We start from the raw sequence: 22241 nt of genomic DNA, 5'->3' as shown, positions 1-22241 counted from the left end.
CTGCTGGATCTCTGTTTTGCTCCCTCCTGTATTTTCTGCGTCTCGTTTCTCAGTGTGGTCTGGTTTATGGGCTTGTAAGGATTAGAGGGCCCATCACTCAGGTTACATTGATCACAGCTGTGGGAACTAAATGGGCAGTAGAAGCAGGAAACACCATGACAGATTAGCTGTATACTAGGTGTGTGTGTGTGTGTGTGTGTGTGTGTGTGTGTGTGTGTGTGTGTGTGTGTGTGTGTGTGTGTGTGTGTGTGTGTGTGCATTCTTATTTATGTGAGTGTCAATGTAGGGGTATCAACCTCACTGCCATCATAAACTATTAAAGGAAGGAAGTCATAGCATGTCAACAGTTAACAGTGTAACAGAGTAGGTGCAAAGACCTTGTTAGTGTCACTGGTGAAGCTTAAACTGGCCCGTGGAGCTGCATGATGGGAAGTGGCATCTGCTGCCCTCTGAAACTCCTCATATTTAGTGACTCAGAAATGAAGTGCTGGTGTAGCACAGACAGGAGCTTTTACGATACTTCCTGTGAAATTTCAACAACGTGGAGCTGCACTCCCAGAATGAAGGAAAAGTTAATATAATGTGTAGGAATTTAAGTACAACACAATGTGAGTTTGTACAAACACCACAAGACCTTTTTGCCATCCAAACAGAAACTTGTGACTGTTTTTTTATTAGAACAAGACGAGGATTAACATGTGTCTTGTTGTAACTATGCAATGTGTAAATACAGTTTATATGTTTGATGTTTCCTAAGTTTTAAGCTACCCGGAGACAGAGGGGTCGCATGTCTACTCTGCTGGCGGTATGCAATTGCAACAATATTGGGAATAAATAAGCATGTTCATAGCATGTTTTTGTGTGTTAGAGCGCTGAAATCAATTCAAGAGATTTATTTCAGATAGTGGTCGTGTTTTGTTTTTTCCACTCCATTTTTCCTTCTTTGATGAACAGGACCCCTCTCAGATGATAAAAAGAAAAATGGTATGATCCTTCATATTTAGAGTCGGAACGTGCAGACATGAATTAAAATTTGCCTCCACAGGACGCAAATGCCTGAGTTCCCTTTTTACTCTAACTTTGTTGTACTACATATGTGTCTGCTATATAACCACATACATGATGGTGGGACTTCACAAACCAGTGTCTAGTCCTATGTATTTTTCATGTATTGATTAAGCTCATGAGAATACATCAGTTTGTTGGAAGACGTAATTACACGCTACTCAATGTAAATTTATGTGTACAACATTCTTTTTTTTCTATTAAATAAATAAAAAACAAACGACTGACTGTACCTTTAAGCTTGGAGACAAAAGAAATATGTGTCACAAAAGTACACCGGCTGTAGAAGGGAAACTTTATTTGATTTTAAATATTCTAACCATGTTATTTTAATAGGAAGGTTAAGAATGCACATTATGAGAGCAACATGAATGAAGCTTCTCCTGACCTCAGATGGCTCCAGTGCACCGGTGGTCCACTTCGCTTGCGCTGCTTTGATAACTACAGACCACCATCATGCCGTCACATTATTTGTAGTCCAGTAGCTGAACTGAAGTGACCTACTACTAACTCATTCAGCTCAAAAATATATTGGGGGGGTGTAGCAGTGGATCAGGAGTTCAAAGTGCGAGAGGCCTGGCTTTATCTTCCCTTCTTTGCAGATCATATTTTTCTTATTTTGAGGCTTTGTGAGAATTACAACCGACTGCACCGTTTGATCAGGATCAAGACACACATGACCTTGTTTAACCTGTGAAAAATCTGCCTTCAAAGTAAAAAAATAATGGATAAAAACTTTTAACTGCTTGACAAAGATTTGATAATTTATATAAAAAGCAAATTTTGAACTAGTTCTAATTATTGTTATTAAATGGATAATCTCGCAGCACTTCTCTTAGATGCTGCTAGAACTAGTTTTTGGAGTCAGTATCGTACAGTTACATACCTTTGTAACTGGTATTTCCTTTGACTTTGTCTCAAACAGGTGTTCCAGTTTGGCTGTGTCCAACTTCACCGGTTCCAGTTTGGACCAGAATGACTCTCCACTCCTCTTGTAGTCCCTGTACTGACAGTCTGTCGGACGCACCTGATCACAAACAAAACAAGCATGAGTGCATCAGATGGAGACATGTGTCAGACTCCCACTTCCTACAATAAAAGAGGTAAATGAGAGACTCTGAACTCAACGAACCACAAATACCAGCGGCCAAAGGAACATGTTGAGTGAGTCATTGTTTCTGGTGACTGTTTCATCTTAACTGGCTAATGGAAACATGCAGTTTAAAAAAAAAAATCAACTTGGTATTTTGGCCCATAGCATCTTCGGCAATAGAGAATACGGACGTAGTCGAATAAATCTTAAATACTTATATTGTTTAGGCCCTCGAGCAGTATTAAAAATCACCACTGAAAGTGATTATACTTCACTGTTGCACAGACGGATCCAAGTTATAAATCTACCGTGCAAGAAATAGAAAACACTCGAAAGACTTCCAGACAAACTAACACATACTCTAGGACTGGACACCTCAGGTCCTGAATGCTCACAATGTGTAACACAGTAGGAATATATTTTTCAAAATGTAATAACAATGTCCTGTTGCCTGTATTTGATGTGTTATTGTCGGTTGAATAAGGGATTTAAATGATGTGCGAATTATAGCATACTATAATGCCATGCAAAAGTCTTCACCCGCCCCTCATTTCTATATATTTTGCTAGCAAATATATAGAAATAGGGAAATATGCACAGCAATTTGTTTCAACGTCAGCAAACACACTTGGAAATATAGTATAAAAAGGTAAAAAAAAAAGAGTAAGTACAATTATAACAAGCTTCAAAGTCCGTATTCAGTACGACCACCTTTATTCTGCCTGAACACTTTTAGGTAAACTTTCCTGTATTTTCCTTTCAGGCTTCAGGAATAGTTCTCTGGGCTTCTTAAAGGACTTTCAAAGCTCTTCTTTGGATATTGACTGTCTTTTATCCTGTTCTCTGTCAGGATGATTCCACGCTGCCTCGATAATGTTGAGGTCTGAGCTCTGGGGAGTCCAATCCATGACTGATTGTTCCATTGTGTGTTTTCCTATCCAGGTATGCTTTTGCTGCACTGACAGTGTGTTTTAGACACGCTGTAAAATGAAGCCAATCAGATGCTTTCCAGGTGGTATTTTATTACACTGTATCTGTTAGTACTTTTCTGCATTCATAATTCCATCATTTCGGACAAGATGCCCACTCAACACTACTGACTGAAACACAGCCTAAACCATAACAGTAGACAGTCACTGCTGCATCTCTCTCCTGACCTCCTCTCTCTCCTGTGTACACGTTGATTAAGCTTTGAAGCAAAATTTATTTTAATCACTCCGTAAGATCTGTTGCCACCAATTTTCCATCCAGTTCTTGTGTAATTTGACTCCCCTCAGCCATTTCTCCATCGTTCCCTTCCTTAAGAATGTCTTGTTCACAGCATTTCTGATGAGGTGATTTGTGCCTCCAACTGGAATTAAAACACCATCTTTCACTGCCAGTTACAAGGGCTGATCTGAAGGTGGTTCTTAAAGCAGCCAATGTCCAAAGAAAAACTCAAGACATTTCCACGGTACTTTTTCTCAATGTTTTACACACCATCCCAACAAAACTTTATCAATACAGCAATGAAATTATAATGTGAGTGTTTTTTTCTCACCTCACTCCAGAAGAGTCTGATTGTCTTCTTCTTTTTGTTAAAGAGAGGCGGCTCTGGGGGAGGAGGCACTGGAATTAGGGCGTTAAATGAAGGAGGAGGTGGAGGCCTCATGCTGCCAAATAAGGGTGGTGGCGGAGGGCAACTGCCCAACATGGGTGGGGGTGGAGGGAAGCGGGGGATGCAGGGTGGAGGCGGGGGCAGGGGCGGGAGCTCGCCGCAGCCCCCCATCAAAACGGCATCGAGGATGTCCTTGTCGTCTTCCTCTGTCAGGTCGGTGAAGTTGATGTCCCCGATGCGCAGCTCTCGAGGGCTGGCCAGCAGCTGGTCCCAGATCGTGTCCGATTCCTTTTTGGGCGGGGGAGGAGGGGGCTCGTTGGCTGGGCTGTCCGAATGAGCGTGAGTCGTGCTGATGTCCTTGATCAAGTCTCCGAACCGCTCGGCGATCGGTCGGATGCTGCCGCGATGGTCCGACTTCTCGTCCCTGCTGTTCTTCTCTTGGTCTTCCCCAGGTTGCCTGTTTGCATCCTGCTGAGCCTCTTTGTCCTCCCCTTCCCCTTCCTCCTTCTCCTTGTCCACATCTTCCTCTTCCTCCTCATCGCTGGGCTTCTTGTTCTGGGAGTACAGCATGTCGAGCATAAAGAGTTTGCTGTTGAGGAGTTTGTTGCAGTTCTCATTCACCTCTGCCTCCTTAAAGCCTGGAAAGAGGGCGATGTGGTTAAAGACGGAAAGGAACAAAACGCACACTGCAGCTCAGTGACTTTCTAGTTTCATTAGAGTGAAATGAATCATAAATGCAGGTTCTTGAAACCAAATCTAAATCATAAAAATTTATTAATTTCCACTTTTTCCTTTTAAAACCCACCGCTCTCATTGCTGCCCCTCTCCTCTCTTTCCAGAGTGCTGCTGGCGGAGGAGATGCTGGAGGCTGAGCAGTTGTCCTTTTCATTTACTTCCTCATTCTGCCGTTCCTTGTCGCTCAGGATGCCACTGTCCTCCTCTGCCTCCTCTCTCTCCTTCTCTGGTTCCTCTGCCTGTTCCTCAACTTCTTCCTCTTCCCTTTCTGCTGTCACTTCCTCCTCTATTTCCACATCTTTCCGTCCTTCCTCTTCCTCCTCCTCAGCAGTGGCTTCTGCCTCTTTCTCCTCTGCGTCTACGCTGGCACTAAAGTTGTTGGCTTCTTCTGTCACAAAAACATCAGAGTTATTTACAGAGTTATTTACCTCCTCTCATGTTTTTTTACAACTTCCATTGAAGTTCAGTCACACAGAAACATACTGTATGGCTCTACATGTGACATATCTATGACAAAATACTGTTTGAAAGATGTATTTTAAAGGCACCTCTGTTGCTCGTGACAAGAAAAGCAAAAACACAGAATGTAAATAATACAGCACATACACAAAGCCAGGCTGTGGCAGGACCAGGATATGAGCAGGAAATGAAGAATTAAGTTCCTGTTTACACCGAAACACACACGTGTACACGGTAGACACCCATAACTCAACAGCACAGTCCACGCACTGAGACCGGCAGGGTTAGAATAACACGGCAGCGCGAGGCCTCAAACACCAGCCTGTGTGAGCGACACAACTTCAGTTTGTGGCTTTGCGTGCACTCCCAAAACGAGGCTGTTTTCTTCCATGGATGTTTTGGCACGGCACATTCAAAAACGTCTTTCAAAAGTTCATTTCACCCCTTCACCTATATCCCCTCACTCTTTTCCAAAAGTATCCTCTCCTCTTACTACTTTCCACAATCTGTCTGCCTCTTGCTGCTTCTTTTCCCTCGCGTCTGTATGTTAATTTAAATGGTGAGCTGCAAAGTAAAAACCATGCAAGTTTGAGAATAAGTGCCGTAGGCCCCTCAGATAGGAACTGAACAGGACATCCTGTGTTTTTAACTATTAGTTTTCAAAGTATTTGCCAGCAGCACTGGACACCTTTCACACATCATTGCAACCGTCTGTACACACAGTCTATGGTTACAGGTAACATTAAAACTGTTACTAACCTTAAAATAAATCCATATTAATCTTGGCAACTGTCTGACAAGCACCACGCAGACACAAGAAACTAGCTTTTTAGTTAGAACTGAATCAGGTGACCACAAAACCTTCTTTAGTTACACTGCAATGGGCCTAGGCTGCGTTGGACTTCCCATGATGCACTGGGTGTTTCTACTTCACTCATTTTTTCCCTCTGTGTTTATACACCATTATGCATTTAATCATTAGTTATTATTAATATTTGCCTCTCTTCCACAGCGTGATTTCTGTGGAAGTGGACCCTCCCCTCGGGAACAGCTAGTCATGACAGATGGCTTCCTGCTAAAAAGTAGTTTTTCCCTCCCACTGTCGCCAAAGTGCTTGTTCACAGGGGGTTGTCTCATTGTTCGTTTTTTTTTCTGTATCGTTTTAAGGTCTTTCCTTTACAATATAAAGCAGCTCTAGGCAATAAAATGAACTGAATTGAAGGCCGTTTTTTTTCTCTTTTGGTACGTTGCACTCGGTACTGAGAAGCGGATGCTCCCAACCAGTGTTGGTCAAGTTACTTGAAAAAAGTAATCAGTAACTAATTACTGATTACTTCCCCCAAAAAGTAATCCAGTTACTTTACTGATTACTTATTTTCAAAAGTAATTAATTACTTAGTTACTTTTTAAAAACACGATTTACAACCTGAAGAGGTGATAAAGCGATAGATCTTTCAGCCCAATTCTACTTTTTCTGCATAATCCATCATACAAAATGTAATCAAATGGAAAAGTATCTTTTTTTTAACTTGTTTTATCAGTTTTAATCTTTTAACTTTATGCATCAAGCAAAAATTTAATTATATGCAACAGTCTCTGACTTGAATAAATTTGTTTAATATTTAAAGCTATTTTCTGCACATTCCAGCACATAAAATAAAATATTTTTTGTGTTTACACTCACTCTTTCGAATAGATGCAAGTAAAACACAGCAGAAAATAAATAAAGTCAAAGACTCAGCGGTCCTTTTGCTCTATTTTCACCTGTAAAGCAGGACTGGGGTAGGCGGAGGTTTACCCTGGTGCAGGTGTGCTGCGGTCAGTTGAAGAATCCGCGGGTTTCTCTGTGAGTTTCCCGTTTTTTTCGCTGTAAAAAGAAGTTTTCTTCCCACGCACGATGGATGCTAATGTTTTTGTCACTTTTTATGGAATCAAACTCAAAGTAAGGTCAGTACTTCCACGCAGCGTTCCTACAGGAAAGTAACGGTAATCTAATTACCGTTTTTGCAATAGTAATCCCTTACTTTACTCGTTACTTGAAAAAAGTAATCAGATGCCCATCTCTGCTCCCAATCTTGATTCCGTTAACGCCTAAAACTTTACATGTATCATAGTAGATCCATGTTGCCTTTGCATGCACTAAGGAGCTGTAACTCAATTTATGTTTGAAATCTTGCAGAAAGCAATGGCATTTTCAATTCAGTTTTATTGATATAGCGCAAAATCACAACAACAGTTGCCCCAAGGTGCATTATATAGTAAGGTAAAGACTGTAAAATAGTAGGTAGGTATGAACCTAAACATTGCTCTGATATTGTTGTGTGCAGGATCCATACCAGTCTGCAGTAGCAGTAATATTTTAGAATACATATCGGTGCCAACTGGCCACAGTTTTGTAACAAGAGACGATTATATCTCCTAATAATCGATCATCCACGTCCTCATTGACAGATCAATGCATCGAACATGGTTCTCAGCAATCCTACCAGTCTCAGGTGGAGTGCAGGGAACGGCAGTTGGGGTCTCTGCTTCAAGCTCAGCCTCTGCGTCCTCCTGGGAGGCGAAGGAAGACGGCGTGCTGCTGCGTGATGATGACGGAGGCCAGGCTTCCGAGGGTTCAAAGTTCAGGTCGACGGCAGGTTGATTCCTCGACACCCTGACGCGCTCCCTCTCATACTCTTCCGCCGCCAGACGTTCCACGTTCTTATACCTGAAAGAGGAAGAGAGGAAAAGGATGGATGTAAAAAACAAGAAAAAAACAGAGAGAGCTTTAGACAATGTCTGTCTCGGCTCTCACAGCAGCGCCATTCTCAGTGTTAGTCTATGCCAAATCACCCCAAACTAAACCACTTGTCACTGCTCTCTGCCAAAGTACCTGAGTTCATTAAAAAAATACAAAAAAACCCCAAACTCCCACCCGGCCTTTTTTCCCCTCTGCAGCTGCCATGCCACTTTACCTCTTCAGAATCTAATCCCACCTCTCTCCTCTACCTCGCCCCATTAATCGTTCACAAAGCGTTCGGTGCGTTCATCACTCATTTCCTGCAGCACAAGGGTTCACTGTCTTGCTCCCCACTAGCCTCTTGTCCTCTCTATCCAAATGCTCAGCTTTCAGCAGCAGTTGAAACATGCAGCAACAGGGAGGTTAAAGAAGAGGAGGAGGAGGAGGGAGTGCAAGGAGAAGGACAGGAGAGAAGAATGAGAGAGATGCGGAGAAGTTAATGTTAGTTTGGCTGCTCTAAAGGCTAAACATCAGAAGTGAATCAGAGTAAACCTGTTCAACATGTGCCTCCATCAGCTCTGCTCTCAGGTCCATTTCCCCTCCCTCTCTCTCTCCTCTTCTCCTCTTCCTCCCTTTCTCCTCCTACCAAATGTTGCCATTCAACCAGCGAGCCAGATTGGAGATTTATGGGCATTGATTCAACCTTCTCTCTTTCTCTCTCTCTCTTTTTAACTCCTCCTCTTTCCCACCGAACCACGAATGTGTGGAGCTTCTGTTCAGGGTTCATTAGCATCAGTCCACTTCAGAGGTCTGAAGAAAGAAGATACTAGCATGTGTTGGTTTGCATTTGCACGCTGGAGTGAGTGAGCTGAATGTACACGAGGTGCCCGAACCAACAGGCAAACTCATAAAAGCTCCAGCTGTTTATGCCAACAAATCACTTTTAAATAAACTGTATCCATCTTTAAAGGGGGACCTGCTCATTTCCAACTCTGGGCCTTTACTGGAGCAGATTTACACGACAATTAGTTTAAAATAATCCTTATGTTATGCTGGGCCACGTTGAAGCCCCACAGTACATCGTCTGTCTGGAAAAAGCTGTTGTAGCTTTTTTAAACCATTCTTTTCTACTGATTGGCTGCCCCTCACAGCTCAAAGACTTAACAGCAGGTGGGTGGGCCTTTTACTTACACCCAGAGCTGTGCACCTGACATGACCATATTAGGGATATCTGTGCTCCCCAATATAAAGACATAGAAAACAAAAACAGAATGTGAGCATTTAGAGCGCTTGAAGCCTGAGCTTGTTTAGAAAAGCACTTAGCCTAACTCTATAATAACTCACACACGCATTGTTCTTGTTCCCTATGTTATCTGATTTGTCTGCAGTCATCTATGACTATCACCTGTATTATTTAAACGGTGTTTCTGTCAAAAAATATATTCTCTAAAAAACGTACGCACAAGAGCTTAAAGTGCTCTTTAACAAAGTTTTTTGTTATCAGTGCTATAGCTAATCATAATGCGATCATGTTTAACTTTTGTATTTTAGCTACCAAACTAATTTTTTCTTTGTTTTGATGTTAAAATGTTGCCGATGTTTTAATTTCTATTTAAAAAAAAACAAAAAACAGTCCAAACATAATATGTGCAAGAAATTTATTTAAAGATGGTCTACTCGACTAAGTTGTGCTTTCCAGGTGTGTGTTTATGTTGCATTTTTTTTTATTCTGCCAGTTTTCATCATGTTTTAGAAAAATAAAGACATAATGTTTCTACAGCCAGTTTTGGCAACAGGGAATCGGATCACCAGAGCCTCCACTTCTGACCTCCACACAATCCACTATGCACCGGACCCCTGCAGCCCTTCCTGCATGTGGTTGTGCCCACAGGAAGGTGGGCCCATGTTGGTCTTTCAGGCTGCACCAGGCCTCAGTCACTGGGTGGTCTCCCTCGAGCAACTCACACACCCACCCATCCTTAAACCCTCTAATCAGTATACAGGGTGGGCCATTTATATGGATACACCGTAATAACATGGGAATGGTTGGTGATACCATTCAAGTTACGTTGAAACCAAGCACACCATTGTTTTTCTTGTGACATTACCAATGAGTTTGATGTGTCACATGGCCCTCTTCCTATTGAAAAAACAAAAGTTGTATCCAAGATGGCCGACTTCTAAATGGCCACCATGGTCACCACCCATCTTGAGGAGTTTGCCCCCTCACATATACTAATGTGCCACAAACAGGACTTTAATATCACCAACCATTCCCATCTTATTACGGTGTATCCATATAAATGGCCCACCCTGTACATTAAGAAAATGCTAGCAAAAGAAAAAAGAATGAAAAAAAGAAAAAATTCAAAAGGATGTTTTTATTTTTATGGTGTTTTTATGAAATAAACGTAGTTAAATACAGGCTTATTTGTTTGTCCAGAAGCAGGTGTAATAGTATAATTATTTTAACCATTTCGCTCTATTCACTCATTTTAATTGCATCAATTTGATGTAAACTGACTCTTTTAGATGAGCTGAGGTATGTTGTTGTTGCTGTTTGTTGTCTGTTATTAAAGCCATTGGATTTTATGCACGTCCTTCGTGACCAGGTGTTCCAGTGCTGTTTGGCAGCTAAACGCTAAGCTGGGGAATTTAAAAAAAAAAGGTCATGTATTTTCTGATAACCATGACACCGTAAATAAATCAGAGTGAAGTCGTGGATAAATCTCCCACATGTTCACTCAGCAGCTCATCTGCAGCTCTGGCTTCTGTCCGTCTCTGCCTTATTTCTTCTGTTCATAGTTGAATCCAACCTTTACCTTTTTTTTTTTCGCTCTGTCTTATTGACTCTGTGTGCTATTGCATTAACTGAGCTTTAAATGGAGGGTGAAACAAGCCTGGGGTAAAAAGAAAAGCAATAGTGCTCGGCACACACTCTCAGAGAGTGGAGAAGATGAAGAAGAACAATAAGAAGGCGCAAATGTCAATGATGACCAGCGTAGAGGATATGGCATTTACCCAGTTGTCATCAGCCCTTATTGATATATATGATCGTGACCTCCTTAACCCTTCTGAGTAAATCTCTTTCTTCCTGTGATTCCCATCTGCACACAAACACAGATTTATTAGCCTCATGAAAATTCTTCTGGTGTGTGTGTGTGTTTGTGGCCGTGCACGTCCATTCATTGTGAGAGGCTTGACAAATCCAGGAACCTGATTTTCTCACAGCACACAGCCAAAACAATCAGGCCCTTGGCAGAGAGCCGCAGTTAAAATACAGCTTCTTAAAGAAACGAAAGGCGGACGGAGCAAAGAAAATCAGCTCAGTACTCCCCCCACCCGTCCAGCCTCTGGCAGGCAATGGTCACCTTTTAACCTGCGAACAATTACGCTATTACCGAGCTTCCCAAACCAGCGGCTCAAACATAATCCCAACTGATTCAGCGGCTCTGTGCTGTTTTGATTTAGTGTACACACACACTCACCTCTCCTCCCGCGCGAGCCGGGCCTCTTCCATTTTATCCACATAGCCGCGGCTGTGAGAGGAACAACAAACTGTTTCAAAAGGTAGCAATCATATCACGCACACTGTGCTCTGTAGATCTGTCTAACAAGTTTAACCCACAGTCCCACACCTTTGTCTTATGTATGATATGATCTATTCTTGTCAGACTGTTGAGTAATTTAGGAAATTAGGTCAACACACACACACACACACACACACACACACATATATATGTTTTCGGTGTTTGGAAACATAATTACTCATTCTACAAACTAAAACGGCTTTTATTCATTTATTGTTCTCACATAAAGCATTTTATGACCAAAGATGCCTCACCTGTGCTTGTTCCTCTCCTCTCTTTCTATTTTCTGTAGCCTCTCTTCTCTCTCCACACGGCGGCGCTCTCGCTCAGCTGCCAAAGATTCTTGGTGCTGGCGGTAGGACGAGGACAGAAGGCCTCCCAGAGCAGGTCTGAAGGAGCAGAGACAGAGTGAGGAAAAGGAGGTTTCCTTCATTTATTGATTTTTATTTCTCTATTCCCTGTCATCCTGATTTCTGCAGCAGAGTTTTAATCTGCTGCTCTCTTCTGATAAAGCAGCCATAACACAACATATGCCCCTTACATAAGACCAGCCTCTATGTGTTTAGGTTTACTAAAATCTGGAACCAACTAGCTTAGATCACATTCACTTTAGTATGTCATCGGCACGAAAACACGGTGGGGCCGCACATGCTCCGTATTTTTTACACATGTGAGTCTGTCCGTGAAGGAGGTTCACACACATGACTCTGTTCCTGTGTGTGAACCTGTTTACAGTCTGGCGGTGCGTAGTTTAAGGATGTTTCCACACCTCATGTTCTTGCTGTGGCTTCTCACCTTGAGCTGGTAGGTGTACTCGGGGTACTGAGAGAGGAGTAGGACGTCAGGGCTCCGTTCCTGAGGGAGAAAAACAGGGAGAGTGACCTCTCAGGGTTGCACAACACGGCATGGACTAACTGGCGAGTGCAAAACTCGTACCCAGAAATGAATGTGACCCTAATTGCTAACTGCTGTCGTGTTTATTCTATTATGCCCCTGGAAATTTTCAGGCAAGGCGTCTGTCCTCACTAAGAGTCCGCTAAAAAGACCTTTGGCCTTGTCAAGCTATTATGCCTGAGCAGACAAGAGCTTTCTTTTTTAAGCTTACGTTATATTATTTAAGGTTCTGTTGCTGCGTGTGCAATACAAAGCAAAAAAACATCTGATTCTTGTTATCTATAACTTGATGCATGTAATTCAACTTCTGATTGGGAACACTTGATTACTCATGCAGCGTTCTCATGACAAATTTGGTACAGATTAAGTGTGAATCTTTTGGAAATCTAGTTTTAACCACAAAGAGAGAAATCTAACAACTAATCTTTGCCTGACGGTAAAGTTGGACCGTGGAGAATATAAAGCTAAGGAAATGCAACGTTTCAGCAAAAAGCAAAGAGAGACTAGTGAGAAAGGGTTAAAGAAAAGCAAACAGTGGTTGTGCTGTTTTAGAAAAGAGGGGAAAGGAAATGCTACTGGGAGGCCAAGTGGGGATTGCACATTAAAAAAAAATTGCAGTGCATCGAGGTCGTGGAGGAACTAAGAAAAGACGTGAAGGAACGAAAAGTGACAATAAGAGTCGAGAAACTCAAGGTGAGATGCTGTGAGGTGAAAGAACTGAAAAGAAGGGAAGTGATGAATAACAAAAGAGATGCAAAGTGGCTCCAAACTGGTGCCTACACACACACACACACACAAAAAAAGCCAGAAGCAGAAGTGGAAACTGGCAAAGTAAAAAGCAGGACATCTGAAGAGAAGGAAAGCTTCTTGAATTCATTGGTGAGCTTTGCTGCCCATCTGACCTGGGAGTCGTTGGTTTGGGTGACTCCTCGCTTGGCTTTCCCAGAGCCGGGGGCGACGGCTCCTCGTCGAGATCGTACGAGAAGAGGTGGAAGGGCGAGTGGGGCAGGTAGGGCAGGCGGTCGGGGGAGGGGCGCGAGCTGCCACGCAACGGCGGGCTCACCTCCTTGGTAGCTGGCACAGTGACGATAGACTTTTTTCTGGCCAGCAGTGTGGCCAGGAGCGAGGGCTGTCCTGGAGGACTGTGAGCGCAGGACACAGTGGGAGAAAGGGTTGGGGTAGAGGGGGAGGAAATGCTGCTGGTGGTAGTTGTTGCTGAGATCGGTTCACTCCAATTCCTCTGCTCTGTCTCCTTTACAGACTCCTTTCTGGACGTGATGGTGATGGACTGAAGGGTTGTTCTTTGAACACTGGATGGAAGATGTCTAGCGGGGCTAGGAACAGAGGAATGGATCGAGAGGAATAAATGGGTAAAAGCAGAACTGAGCAGACCGGCAGGCAAATCTACAACAGACATGGGCCACCAGAGCAAACCAGCTGGACAGGCAGGGACTAAAGAGACATTCGAGACCTTTATGAAAGCATTATTTCATTGCTATGTTACCACTACGTCCTAAAATACCTGGAGGTGGTCTCATTAGCCCCCTCCTGCTCATCCGAATCAGACTCAGTCACAGGAGTCTCCTCTTCCTCTTCCTCCTTCTCCTCCTCAATGCTATCCTCCTCACATTCCTCCACTCTATCGAGGTGGATGGGTGGGGAGGTGGACGAATGAATACACAGACAGGTGGACGATTTGAGGTAAGGATAGGGGAGAGATGAAGTGATACATAAGCATGCAAATAGAAATCTCCACAGAAAAAAGAGTGTTGGAGCAAAGGGATGGAATGGCTGAGGGGTCATGTGTGCAGAAGATGTTTAAGGCTACACTAAAAAGTCACAGTTAAGACACTCAAGGAAAACAAACAAAGACAAGGCAAGACAAGAGAAAACACACAAGAAATGAAAAGGGGAGAGATGGCAGATGAATGTTTCTGATTATACACTTCATGCCTCCAGTTAGGTGGTTTTACATGCGCATGAACACAGAACATGATAACAAGGAAAGAGGGAAAGGAATGCTGAGAGGAGAAACCGGCTGGGGGATCGCTGTCACCAAACTGCTGCGCTGTTTTATAGTGAAACCAGATGAGTCCTGTTGCAGTCAAGTCCGTCCGCGCTGCCAGGTGTTGTTCCACAAGACCACAGCCATGTGTGTGTGACGAATGGGATGGTCAATAAAACTTGGGTTTGTTTTTCTTGTGTGCGTGCATAATACGAAGCAGGATGCGGTCCCGGACGTAAACAGCTTTCACCCACTGATTAGATTCATTCAAAAATAAATCACGGGATAAAAATGTATCTTTTACAGTACAGCTGACCGCGTTTGAACCCGTTTTTCAGGATTCACAGGTATGCTCAGGTGTGCACGATTTAGCTCTTAAACCCCATTGTTTGTCTACTAATGTGACAAAAGCAGATTACATTTAATCCTTCGTCTATTATTATATTCAAATCTAAAGAGGAGAAGAGGATCAATAGATGAAAGATTTGCCTTTAGTAAACAGTTAAAGTCCCATCCTGATCCCATTTTGTTGTGCTCTTACACACAGCGTTGAGAAAAGCCTGTGCTGGTTTAATATCGTGTTCGCCTCTATTAGAATTGCAAGCAAACCCCGAAGGCGTGCGCAGCTGCTGAAAACAATTATTTTTATTCCAGTGCAGCAGAAGTCTGCAGTGGGGTTTAGGTGCAGCAGGAAAACCCACGCTGTGAGTAGGGAGGACACATAGGTAGCTGTTACAGCAGGTCTGTGAGGAGCAGAGGCTCAGTGACGTTTGGACTTACATGGACTGAAGGTAACCTGACAGTGCTCTGGAGCAGAAAGCAGTAAAACAGTCAGAACTTCTCTGAAGAATGAGAACATATTAAAGAACTATCGCTTTTTTGTTTGCTTTGTCACCACACCTTTTGAGTAACCCTGCACCTAGATTTTAATAAGTGATACGCAACTGTTTTATTTTCCACCACCCTCACCTCTCGCTCACGTCCTCAGATCTGATTCCATTGAAAGGTTGGAAGCCGGCTCTCTGTGGGGACGCGGGGCTGCAGGGCGAGGCGTAACCGGATCGTCCAAGAGAAGCCCTGCGGCTCCGCCTCCTCTCCAGGCCATGTCTTTTGTCCCCGCCCCCAACACTGGCTCGCCTGCGGTCCCGGCGTACCATTGGTGGAGGCTGGCTGTCATCATCACCATCTTCATGCCGTAGGGTCGTCTGGGGAAAGACATGACAGGTTGTAAAGTGAGTGGTACTTAAAAAAAATGTTAGGGTTTAAATGAAGCAAAGTGGTCTGACCAAAATCTAAATCAAAAATTTGTAGATTTTTTGGTAAATGAAAAATGCTGGATCCTTTGGTCTAATGAGTGGAACTTGTTATCAACACACATTTCCAAAGTTAACATGCTGTGAGACTAAATTATGGCTTCTTATAGTTCTTGTTCTTCACTTTCTGTTTCATTTATTTATTTTTAGTTATCACCCGTGCCTTGTTTTTAGTTTTACTTCCCTCCCCTGCTTCCATGTCTAGATTGAGTGCAGCTGAGTCTTGTTACTGTTGTGTTTCCACTTCCCTGATTACCCTCGTGTATAAATAGCCCTGACATTCCCTTTACTCCTTGTCATAGCATCTGTTAACCTTCCATGCAGAGATGGGCAGTAACGCGTTACAACCTCTTCAGGTTGTAAATCGTGTTTTTAAAAAGTAACTAAGTAATTAATTACTTTTGAAAATAAGTAATCAGTAAAGTAACAGGATTACTTTTTTGGGGAAGTAATCAGTAATTAGTTACTGATTACTTTTTTCAAGTAACTTGACCAACACTGCTTCCATGTATACTACAGCCATCTCTACGAGTGTGTTCTTTGCTACTGAACTTACTCTTTAGGACTTTAGCATAAAACCAAAAATGTTTTTGTATTTGTTTATTCATTCTGCCTCCACGTCTGCATTTAGGTCCACTGTTCAACGCTGTGATTTTCAAACAATAACTGTGAAGGCACCATTATTGCTGGAGGATGTATTTCACTAGCTGGGCCCACGTCCTCATTTTAGGTTTGACAGCGTTTTAGTAGGTGAAAAAGCTTTGACATGAAGTGAGCTGCGGTTTGGGGAAGGCCTTGAAGGAGACTGGCGATGGCTCCCGGGCCTTGCAGATCCCCATGCACTAAGTAGAAATTAAAAAGTTAAAGAATTGAGAAAAAGGTGTCACGGTGCGCTGTGACAAACCGTGCGGTGTATGGTGGACCCAGGTGCGAACACAGGTGAGCAGACGGGAGTGAACTTTAAACAAAAGCGAGCCTTTTATTGTGGCTGATGGCAGGGTATACAAATACAGCAGGGATAGCGCGGCTAAACAGAAACCTAAACTGGGAATAACTAAGGCAAAGCTATGACTACAAATACAATAGACCGGGCATGGAAACATAGAGGGTGGAAACACAGACGACGCGACACAGACTACATGAAACACAGAGACTAAATACACAAGAGGGATGATCAGGGGAAGTGGCCACACATGGGAACACAGCTGACACAGATAAACATAACAAGACATGGCAGGAGTAAACAACACTGACGGGAGACTGTCAAAGTAAAACAGGAAGTACACAGGTGCAAGCAGGAGGAGAGAGAGAGCACGGGCATAGTGGGCTGGGGAAACATGGAATGAAACGAGGAGGGGAGATGAGGGCTCACAGATACACAGAGGGGCACACAGGGGGTAAAAGCCATGAAGGGAAAACACTTAGGGAACAACACAACAGGGCAACTCAGAAAACATGGCCTAAATAAGGAACAAAATACAAACATACATGAAAACTAAGACTACTGGGCCCACATGGCCCAGGACCATGACAAAAGGAGGGAGGGTGGGGCACGTAAATGAGAATGAACAGCTTGCAGAACTGGGGGAACCTATATAGATTTCAACCGGAAGGAGCGTGTTTGGAGGGGTGGTCCTACTCCTGAAATTCCGACACATAATCTCCAAAGAAAGTTTTATGAGCAGCATATGCTCCCATCCAGATGACACGTTTTTATACTTTTTTTTTTTTTCACAAGATAATGCCATCCTAAGCCTAAAAGAATGAGCATTAAGAAAAATGCCACCAATTTAAATAGACAAAAACTGGACTTTGATATAAAGTTTTGCACTATTTTCAGCTATTATGTTTGGTTTAAATGACTTACAAACCATAAGATTCTGTTTTTATTTTTATATTTTACATGGCACTCTGACCTTTATTTGGGCTATTAGTACAGCATTTACAAGCTGAAAAGGGATCAGTAATAACCCATTTTCAACCGCTTTTAATGTTTTGTTTGAGTGTCTCAGACCTCATATATATTAAGCTGCTCGACCAAGTCAAGATCGGTTCCTTTCCTCCCCAGATGTCTTTGGGAAACGGTCTCCATGCCCTGCTCCTCCAGACCATCCACCATATCATAAAATGAATCCTGGTCGGGCAGTGCTGCAAGAGTCTGTAAAAAGAAAGGAGACGTCGTCAAGATGTAACCAAGGTTTAAAACGCTTTGCACATTTAAACACTAATGACTAAAACACTGCTTTGATGCACATAATCATATATTTAAGTTTTTCATTTTGGGTTTTGAAGCTGCAGGACTAAAACTTCGCAATACAGTTTATATCTACATGCAAAATGATAAAACACAAAGTCAGTCAATCAACTGATCACTTACTGGAGAAAACAAAGATGCGTTTTCCATAAAACTGAAAATGTTTTATATCCACACAAGAAAGTACTCAGCAAAGCCATAAACTATAGCTTTGCAAACCTTATTGATGAGGGTCATTGCATAGACGAGAAGCTCCGTATCCACTCCATCCTTCTCATGCAAGATCTCCATAGCATTGGACCATGGCTTGCTGCCTAGAAGTCAGTCGATTAAATTCCATTACTTCAAAAATATTATCATGCAGACAAACTACAGTATCTTTCTACTTTAAGCCCTCAGCACATGGTGGCATGTTAAGCTTTTAGTACCTCTCTTCATGTCCACAGAGGTGATGGCTTGGATCAGCAGTGGCGCGTTGGATTCTGAGTACTCCACAAACACCAGCAACAGCTTCAAAGCTGTTTTCACCACCAAACGAAACTAGGGTGGAAATATAAAGAAACTTGCATAAAGTATGGACAACTGTGTTCCTATTGCTCTCTTCATCCACTCTAAACATTTAGAATTCACATGTTTAGCATTAGTGGCAACCAAAACATACGAGCAGATGCTATTTCATTATTTGTGTGTGTTGTGCTTGTAATAATCATGCTGCGGGGACATAATCTATTTATACAGTTATACTGTGAGCCTCTGTTTTAGGGATGCTGGTCTGGGGAAACTTCATAATATAAATTACATTTTACAGGATTTGGTTTAAAATTTAGGCAACGTGACATTTTGGTTAATTTTATTGTAACGGACATCATCAGGCAACTAGGAATTATGGTTTTGGTTTGGGTTAGGAAGGAATTTCATGAACTCGTTAACAAAGATGGCTGCAGATGCTGCAGAACCGTAGTTGTTCTGCTTATACTGCTTATATGATCCAGACCATGGACTCTCACATACCCATCTATGATAAAAATACAGCACTACCAAAAAATCTCAAGTAAGTAAATGCTGATCAACATACTCACTTTAGTACTGCGGCGCAATTTATCCCACCTAAGATAGTCTGATAGTATGCCAATGTCTAGGGCAAGACATGGGGCAATGTCTTGTTGGCGAGCAACTCCCTTTACTCATGGTGGGACCATCATCCTACGGGCCCGTAGTCTGCAGGAGGAGCAACAGGGGTCTAGCGCATTGTTTTGGGGAAATAATCGCAGGCCAAATTCCACTAGAACTGCCCTGGATGAAAGGGAGAGTGCAGGGTGGCTACGCCTACAGCCCTGTGGTTCATCTGCTGTGAACTAGAAGATCGCTTCAAGTCGAAGAAGGGGTTTTGAATGCTTTTACTCCAGCGTTCGACACGGAAGGCGCCTCCTCTGGAGATTTTATTGCTATATGTTCTCACGCTGGCGACAACAGTGAAACCTGGGGGGTGGTAGTGTAGGGAAAACAGTCCCAGCATGAGTGTCTTGGTGCCTAGTGCACGAGGACACCACAAAACCAACAGAAGCCGCCACCCACAGCTGGAAACACACAACACAATCATTAGGGTATGTGTTTGTGTGTGTTTCTTTGGATAAACGCTAAAAATAATGTTCTGCAAACAATGGCTGGTTAACCAACGTCAGGGTGGTGTGTGTGTGTGTCCTCTGAGTTTTTTAGGATGTATGCTTGACTTGATACCTTCGAGCCAACGAGAGTGTAGAGCCACTGGATTGTCTCAGGATGGCCAATGACGCCATTCATCCCGTCCACGTAGAGCATGATCTGCCCGAGAGCTGAGGAAGAAAGGAAAAGTCAGAAAAGTATACGGAAAGATGACTGAGAACTTGTAAAATAAAATAAAATAAGATGAAATAAATAAATAAAAAAGAACCAAAATGAATTAAATAACAGCAATAAAATCAGTTACAGTGACAGCAGTGATTCTGATTATGCTGAGAAAATCAGTCATGACAACGATGGCACCAACCATGACTAACAGCTCCATAGAAAACCTCTGAGTGACAAACATGACTTAATTCCATTACATTGCTCTTTTTGTATTGCCATCTTATAATAATATTCAGCAGAAATAATAATAGGGTTAAAAACTCTGTTTAAAGCACTCGAAATGCAGTTTTTCTGCATTTGTTTCTCATTTTTACAATTTTATTTTTCATGCATATCTTCTAAGTAACATGTCCAAATCAGTCGTGACATGCTGTCATGACCACATGTGCCTAGACTAGCTGAGAGACACAAAGGAAAAGCTGATGCTGAATGCAGGCTATTTCAAGAGAAGTGGAACTCTGAAAAGCCCACATCTCGACAGGGTAAGGAAAGAGCCTGTGTCTCCGTAATTATTGTCTTCACTTGGATGCTTCTGTCCACACGCCGGCAAAGATGTAGAGCCATAAAGACTGAGTGTTTGCTTTAAAAAGTCACTGAGCCACAGAGGCACACGACTACAGCACGGTAAATTTCTCAGAGGCCAGTCCTTTCACTGAGAACTACGGGCAAATTTTATTTTTATGTGCAGACAATTTCAGGCAATAGAATCATCAGATATCATTTGATCTTGTTTGTTAATTGTTATACAGGATTTCAAAACATGTTAAAATAAATGTCTGGCCCTTGATGTGAGTCCCATTTCACAGTGTTGCCCCAGAGAAAGATAGAATGACCCCCCTGATCTAAGCATGTAGTATATTATTGTTATTATTCTTAGCATATATCATTATGCAGCATGCAAGAGACCATACCTCTTAATATGTAGTTCTGGTAGTTTTGGTCAGCTTCTGCTCCCACCTTGATGAGACACGTCAGACCTTCAGCCATCACAAACTCATGGACCAGGTCTTTGTCATCCTGAAGGAAAATGAGCACAAATAGAGGAAGCACGGGATAACCAGAACCGAGCTCGTAATTTCGTGGATGCAGTTAATGCATTTTCTTGTGTTGCCACTTGATGTCAGTGATGTGGAGGTTTAAGATTTAAGTTGACACAACACAGATTTTCAAACCCTCCTCTGGGATCAGACCAGCTGGTATACACACTCACACTTGTCAGCAGAGATGGTTTTTTACAGTTTTCTGCTTTTTATGTGTCATTTCTTAAAGAAACAAAAACACCTTCATGTGCACCGTTAAAGCTCCAGGTTCAGGCATCCTCTGAGGAGAAGGTGGTAGGAAATAAGCATGGAGCTTGCATGGAGGGTTTTTTATGTAGTGTTTAGTTGCAAAAAAGGGCCACTTTTAATAGCTTGAATGCTGCACTTTTTTGAACAATCTGGAAGTTTGCACAGTGCTGCTCCGTTTGCTGAATCACTGTCTTTTTACATACGGAGTGCTTCTGTTCTGTTTGTGCTGCAGAGCTCTTCTTTTTTTTACAGTGGCTAACTCTTCTCCACTTAAAATAAAAGATTCCCACACAAATTTCAATGCAAACACACACACACACACGCGCACATGCACACACAAAGACAGAGAGAGAAACGCCACGTTGATGGAGATCCTGTCATCACAGAAGCACACAGTGGCCACAATAACCGACTGTATTCTGCAACAATGTACTCACGGTAATTGCATTGAAAAATGTGTGTGTGTGTTTGTGTTTGTGTGTGTGAGAGAGTGTGTTACCTGAAAAATTTGCTTTAGAGAGAAGAGTGCTCGTCTCAAGTCACGTCCATTGGAGTTATATAGTCTTTCTGCAGAGGGACAGACAGAAAAAGACACATAGATGGTTATCTGAGGTTAAGTGAACAAACATGGGAACGTATGCATAACCATAACGAATAAAACGTCTCCACCTTAAAGCTCTCGCACTCGTTTTTGCTGCCTTTTATGTTTGCTTGTGCATCTTTCATCTCTCGCCAGTCCTCATACTTCTCATTCCGATGAGTCGATCAATAAAACTTGTTAGCAAAACGAGCCTCAGCTGTGCAAAAAAGCTGCGCAACAGCATCCGAGATGTGAGAGGAGAGGTGCGATTCGATGGAACCAATCACCCCACGCGGCTGTAATCACCTGAGGCAGGCACTTCATCAAACACTTTCATCGCGTCCTCGCTCGCGGAGCAACACGTGCATGATCTCTCTTTTCCCCTCTCTCTGACTCTCTCTCTGCTCTCTCTCTCACGAACACACACACACACACACACACACACACACACACACACACACACACACACACACACAGTTGCAGTGGTGATTAGGGCTGTATTGGAATGTTAATGAGCTGCTGGCTTGGCTTCATCGCTGAGGTATTCAGGTCACGACACGGAAACCACTCAGAACTAAAGGCTCGTATATCATGATGCTGATATTATTGTTATTTCTATCCATGAACACAAAGACGTTATCGCTGTACTTCTACAACAGGCCTTAAAATGACTGGCAACAGTCTATAATAACCATTGTTTAAGGTCATATGATTATATAACATATTAGTTATTATATAATAGTTGATTAAGAACAAGT

At 42.6% G+C, this 22241-nt stretch overlaps 1 protein-coding gene across 6 annotated transcripts in view; it reads right to left on the bottom strand.

Annotated features, from left to right (window-relative positions):
• The window catches only part of fhod3a (formin homology 2 domain containing 3a), a 91349-nt gene that overhangs the window by 18921 nt on the left and 50187 nt on the right, over positions 1 to 22241 (bottom strand). For 2 of the 6 annotated variants that reach the window (XM_005940890.3, XM_005940892.3), the window contains exons 4-19: positions 21403 to 21470; positions 20526 to 20631; positions 19465 to 19559; positions 18156 to 18267; positions 17947 to 18041; positions 17488 to 17631; positions 15130 to 15365; positions 13678 to 13794; positions 13058 to 13489; positions 12057 to 12116; positions 11516 to 11650; positions 11160 to 11210; positions 7436 to 7659; positions 4561 to 4878; positions 3699 to 4393; positions 1952 to 2092 (exon numbers count right to left, since the gene is read on the bottom strand). In XM_005940890.3, the coding sequence (XP_005940952.1) occupies positions 1952 to 2092; positions 3699 to 4393; positions 4561 to 4878; positions 7436 to 7659; positions 11160 to 11210; positions 11516 to 11650; positions 12057 to 12116; positions 13058 to 13489; positions 13678 to 13794; positions 15130 to 15365; positions 17488 to 17631; positions 17947 to 18041; positions 18156 to 18267; positions 19465 to 19559; positions 20526 to 20631; positions 21403 to 21470 (3029 nt within the window). The remainder of the gene's footprint in view (positions 1 to 1951; positions 2093 to 3698; positions 4394 to 4560; positions 4879 to 7435; positions 7660 to 11159; positions 11211 to 11515; positions 11651 to 12056; positions 12117 to 13057; positions 13490 to 13677; positions 13795 to 15129; positions 15366 to 17487; positions 17632 to 17946; positions 18042 to 18155; positions 18268 to 19464; positions 19560 to 20525; positions 20632 to 21402; positions 21471 to 22241) is intronic. The other 4 variants (XM_005940891.3, XM_005940894.3, XM_005940893.3 and 1 more) reach the window with 4 other exon arrangements.

Source organism: Haplochromis burtoni, unplaced genomic scaffold, assembly GCF_018398535.1.
Source record: "Haplochromis burtoni strain Fernald_Lab_line unplaced genomic scaffold, NCSU_Asbu1 Contig_297, whole genome shotgun sequence".
NCBI lineage: Eukaryota > Metazoa > Chordata > Actinopteri > Cichliformes > Cichlidae > Haplochromis > Haplochromis burtoni.
Note: the sequence above shows the minus strand (reverse complement) of the source record. Positions and strands in the feature narration are given on the sequence as shown.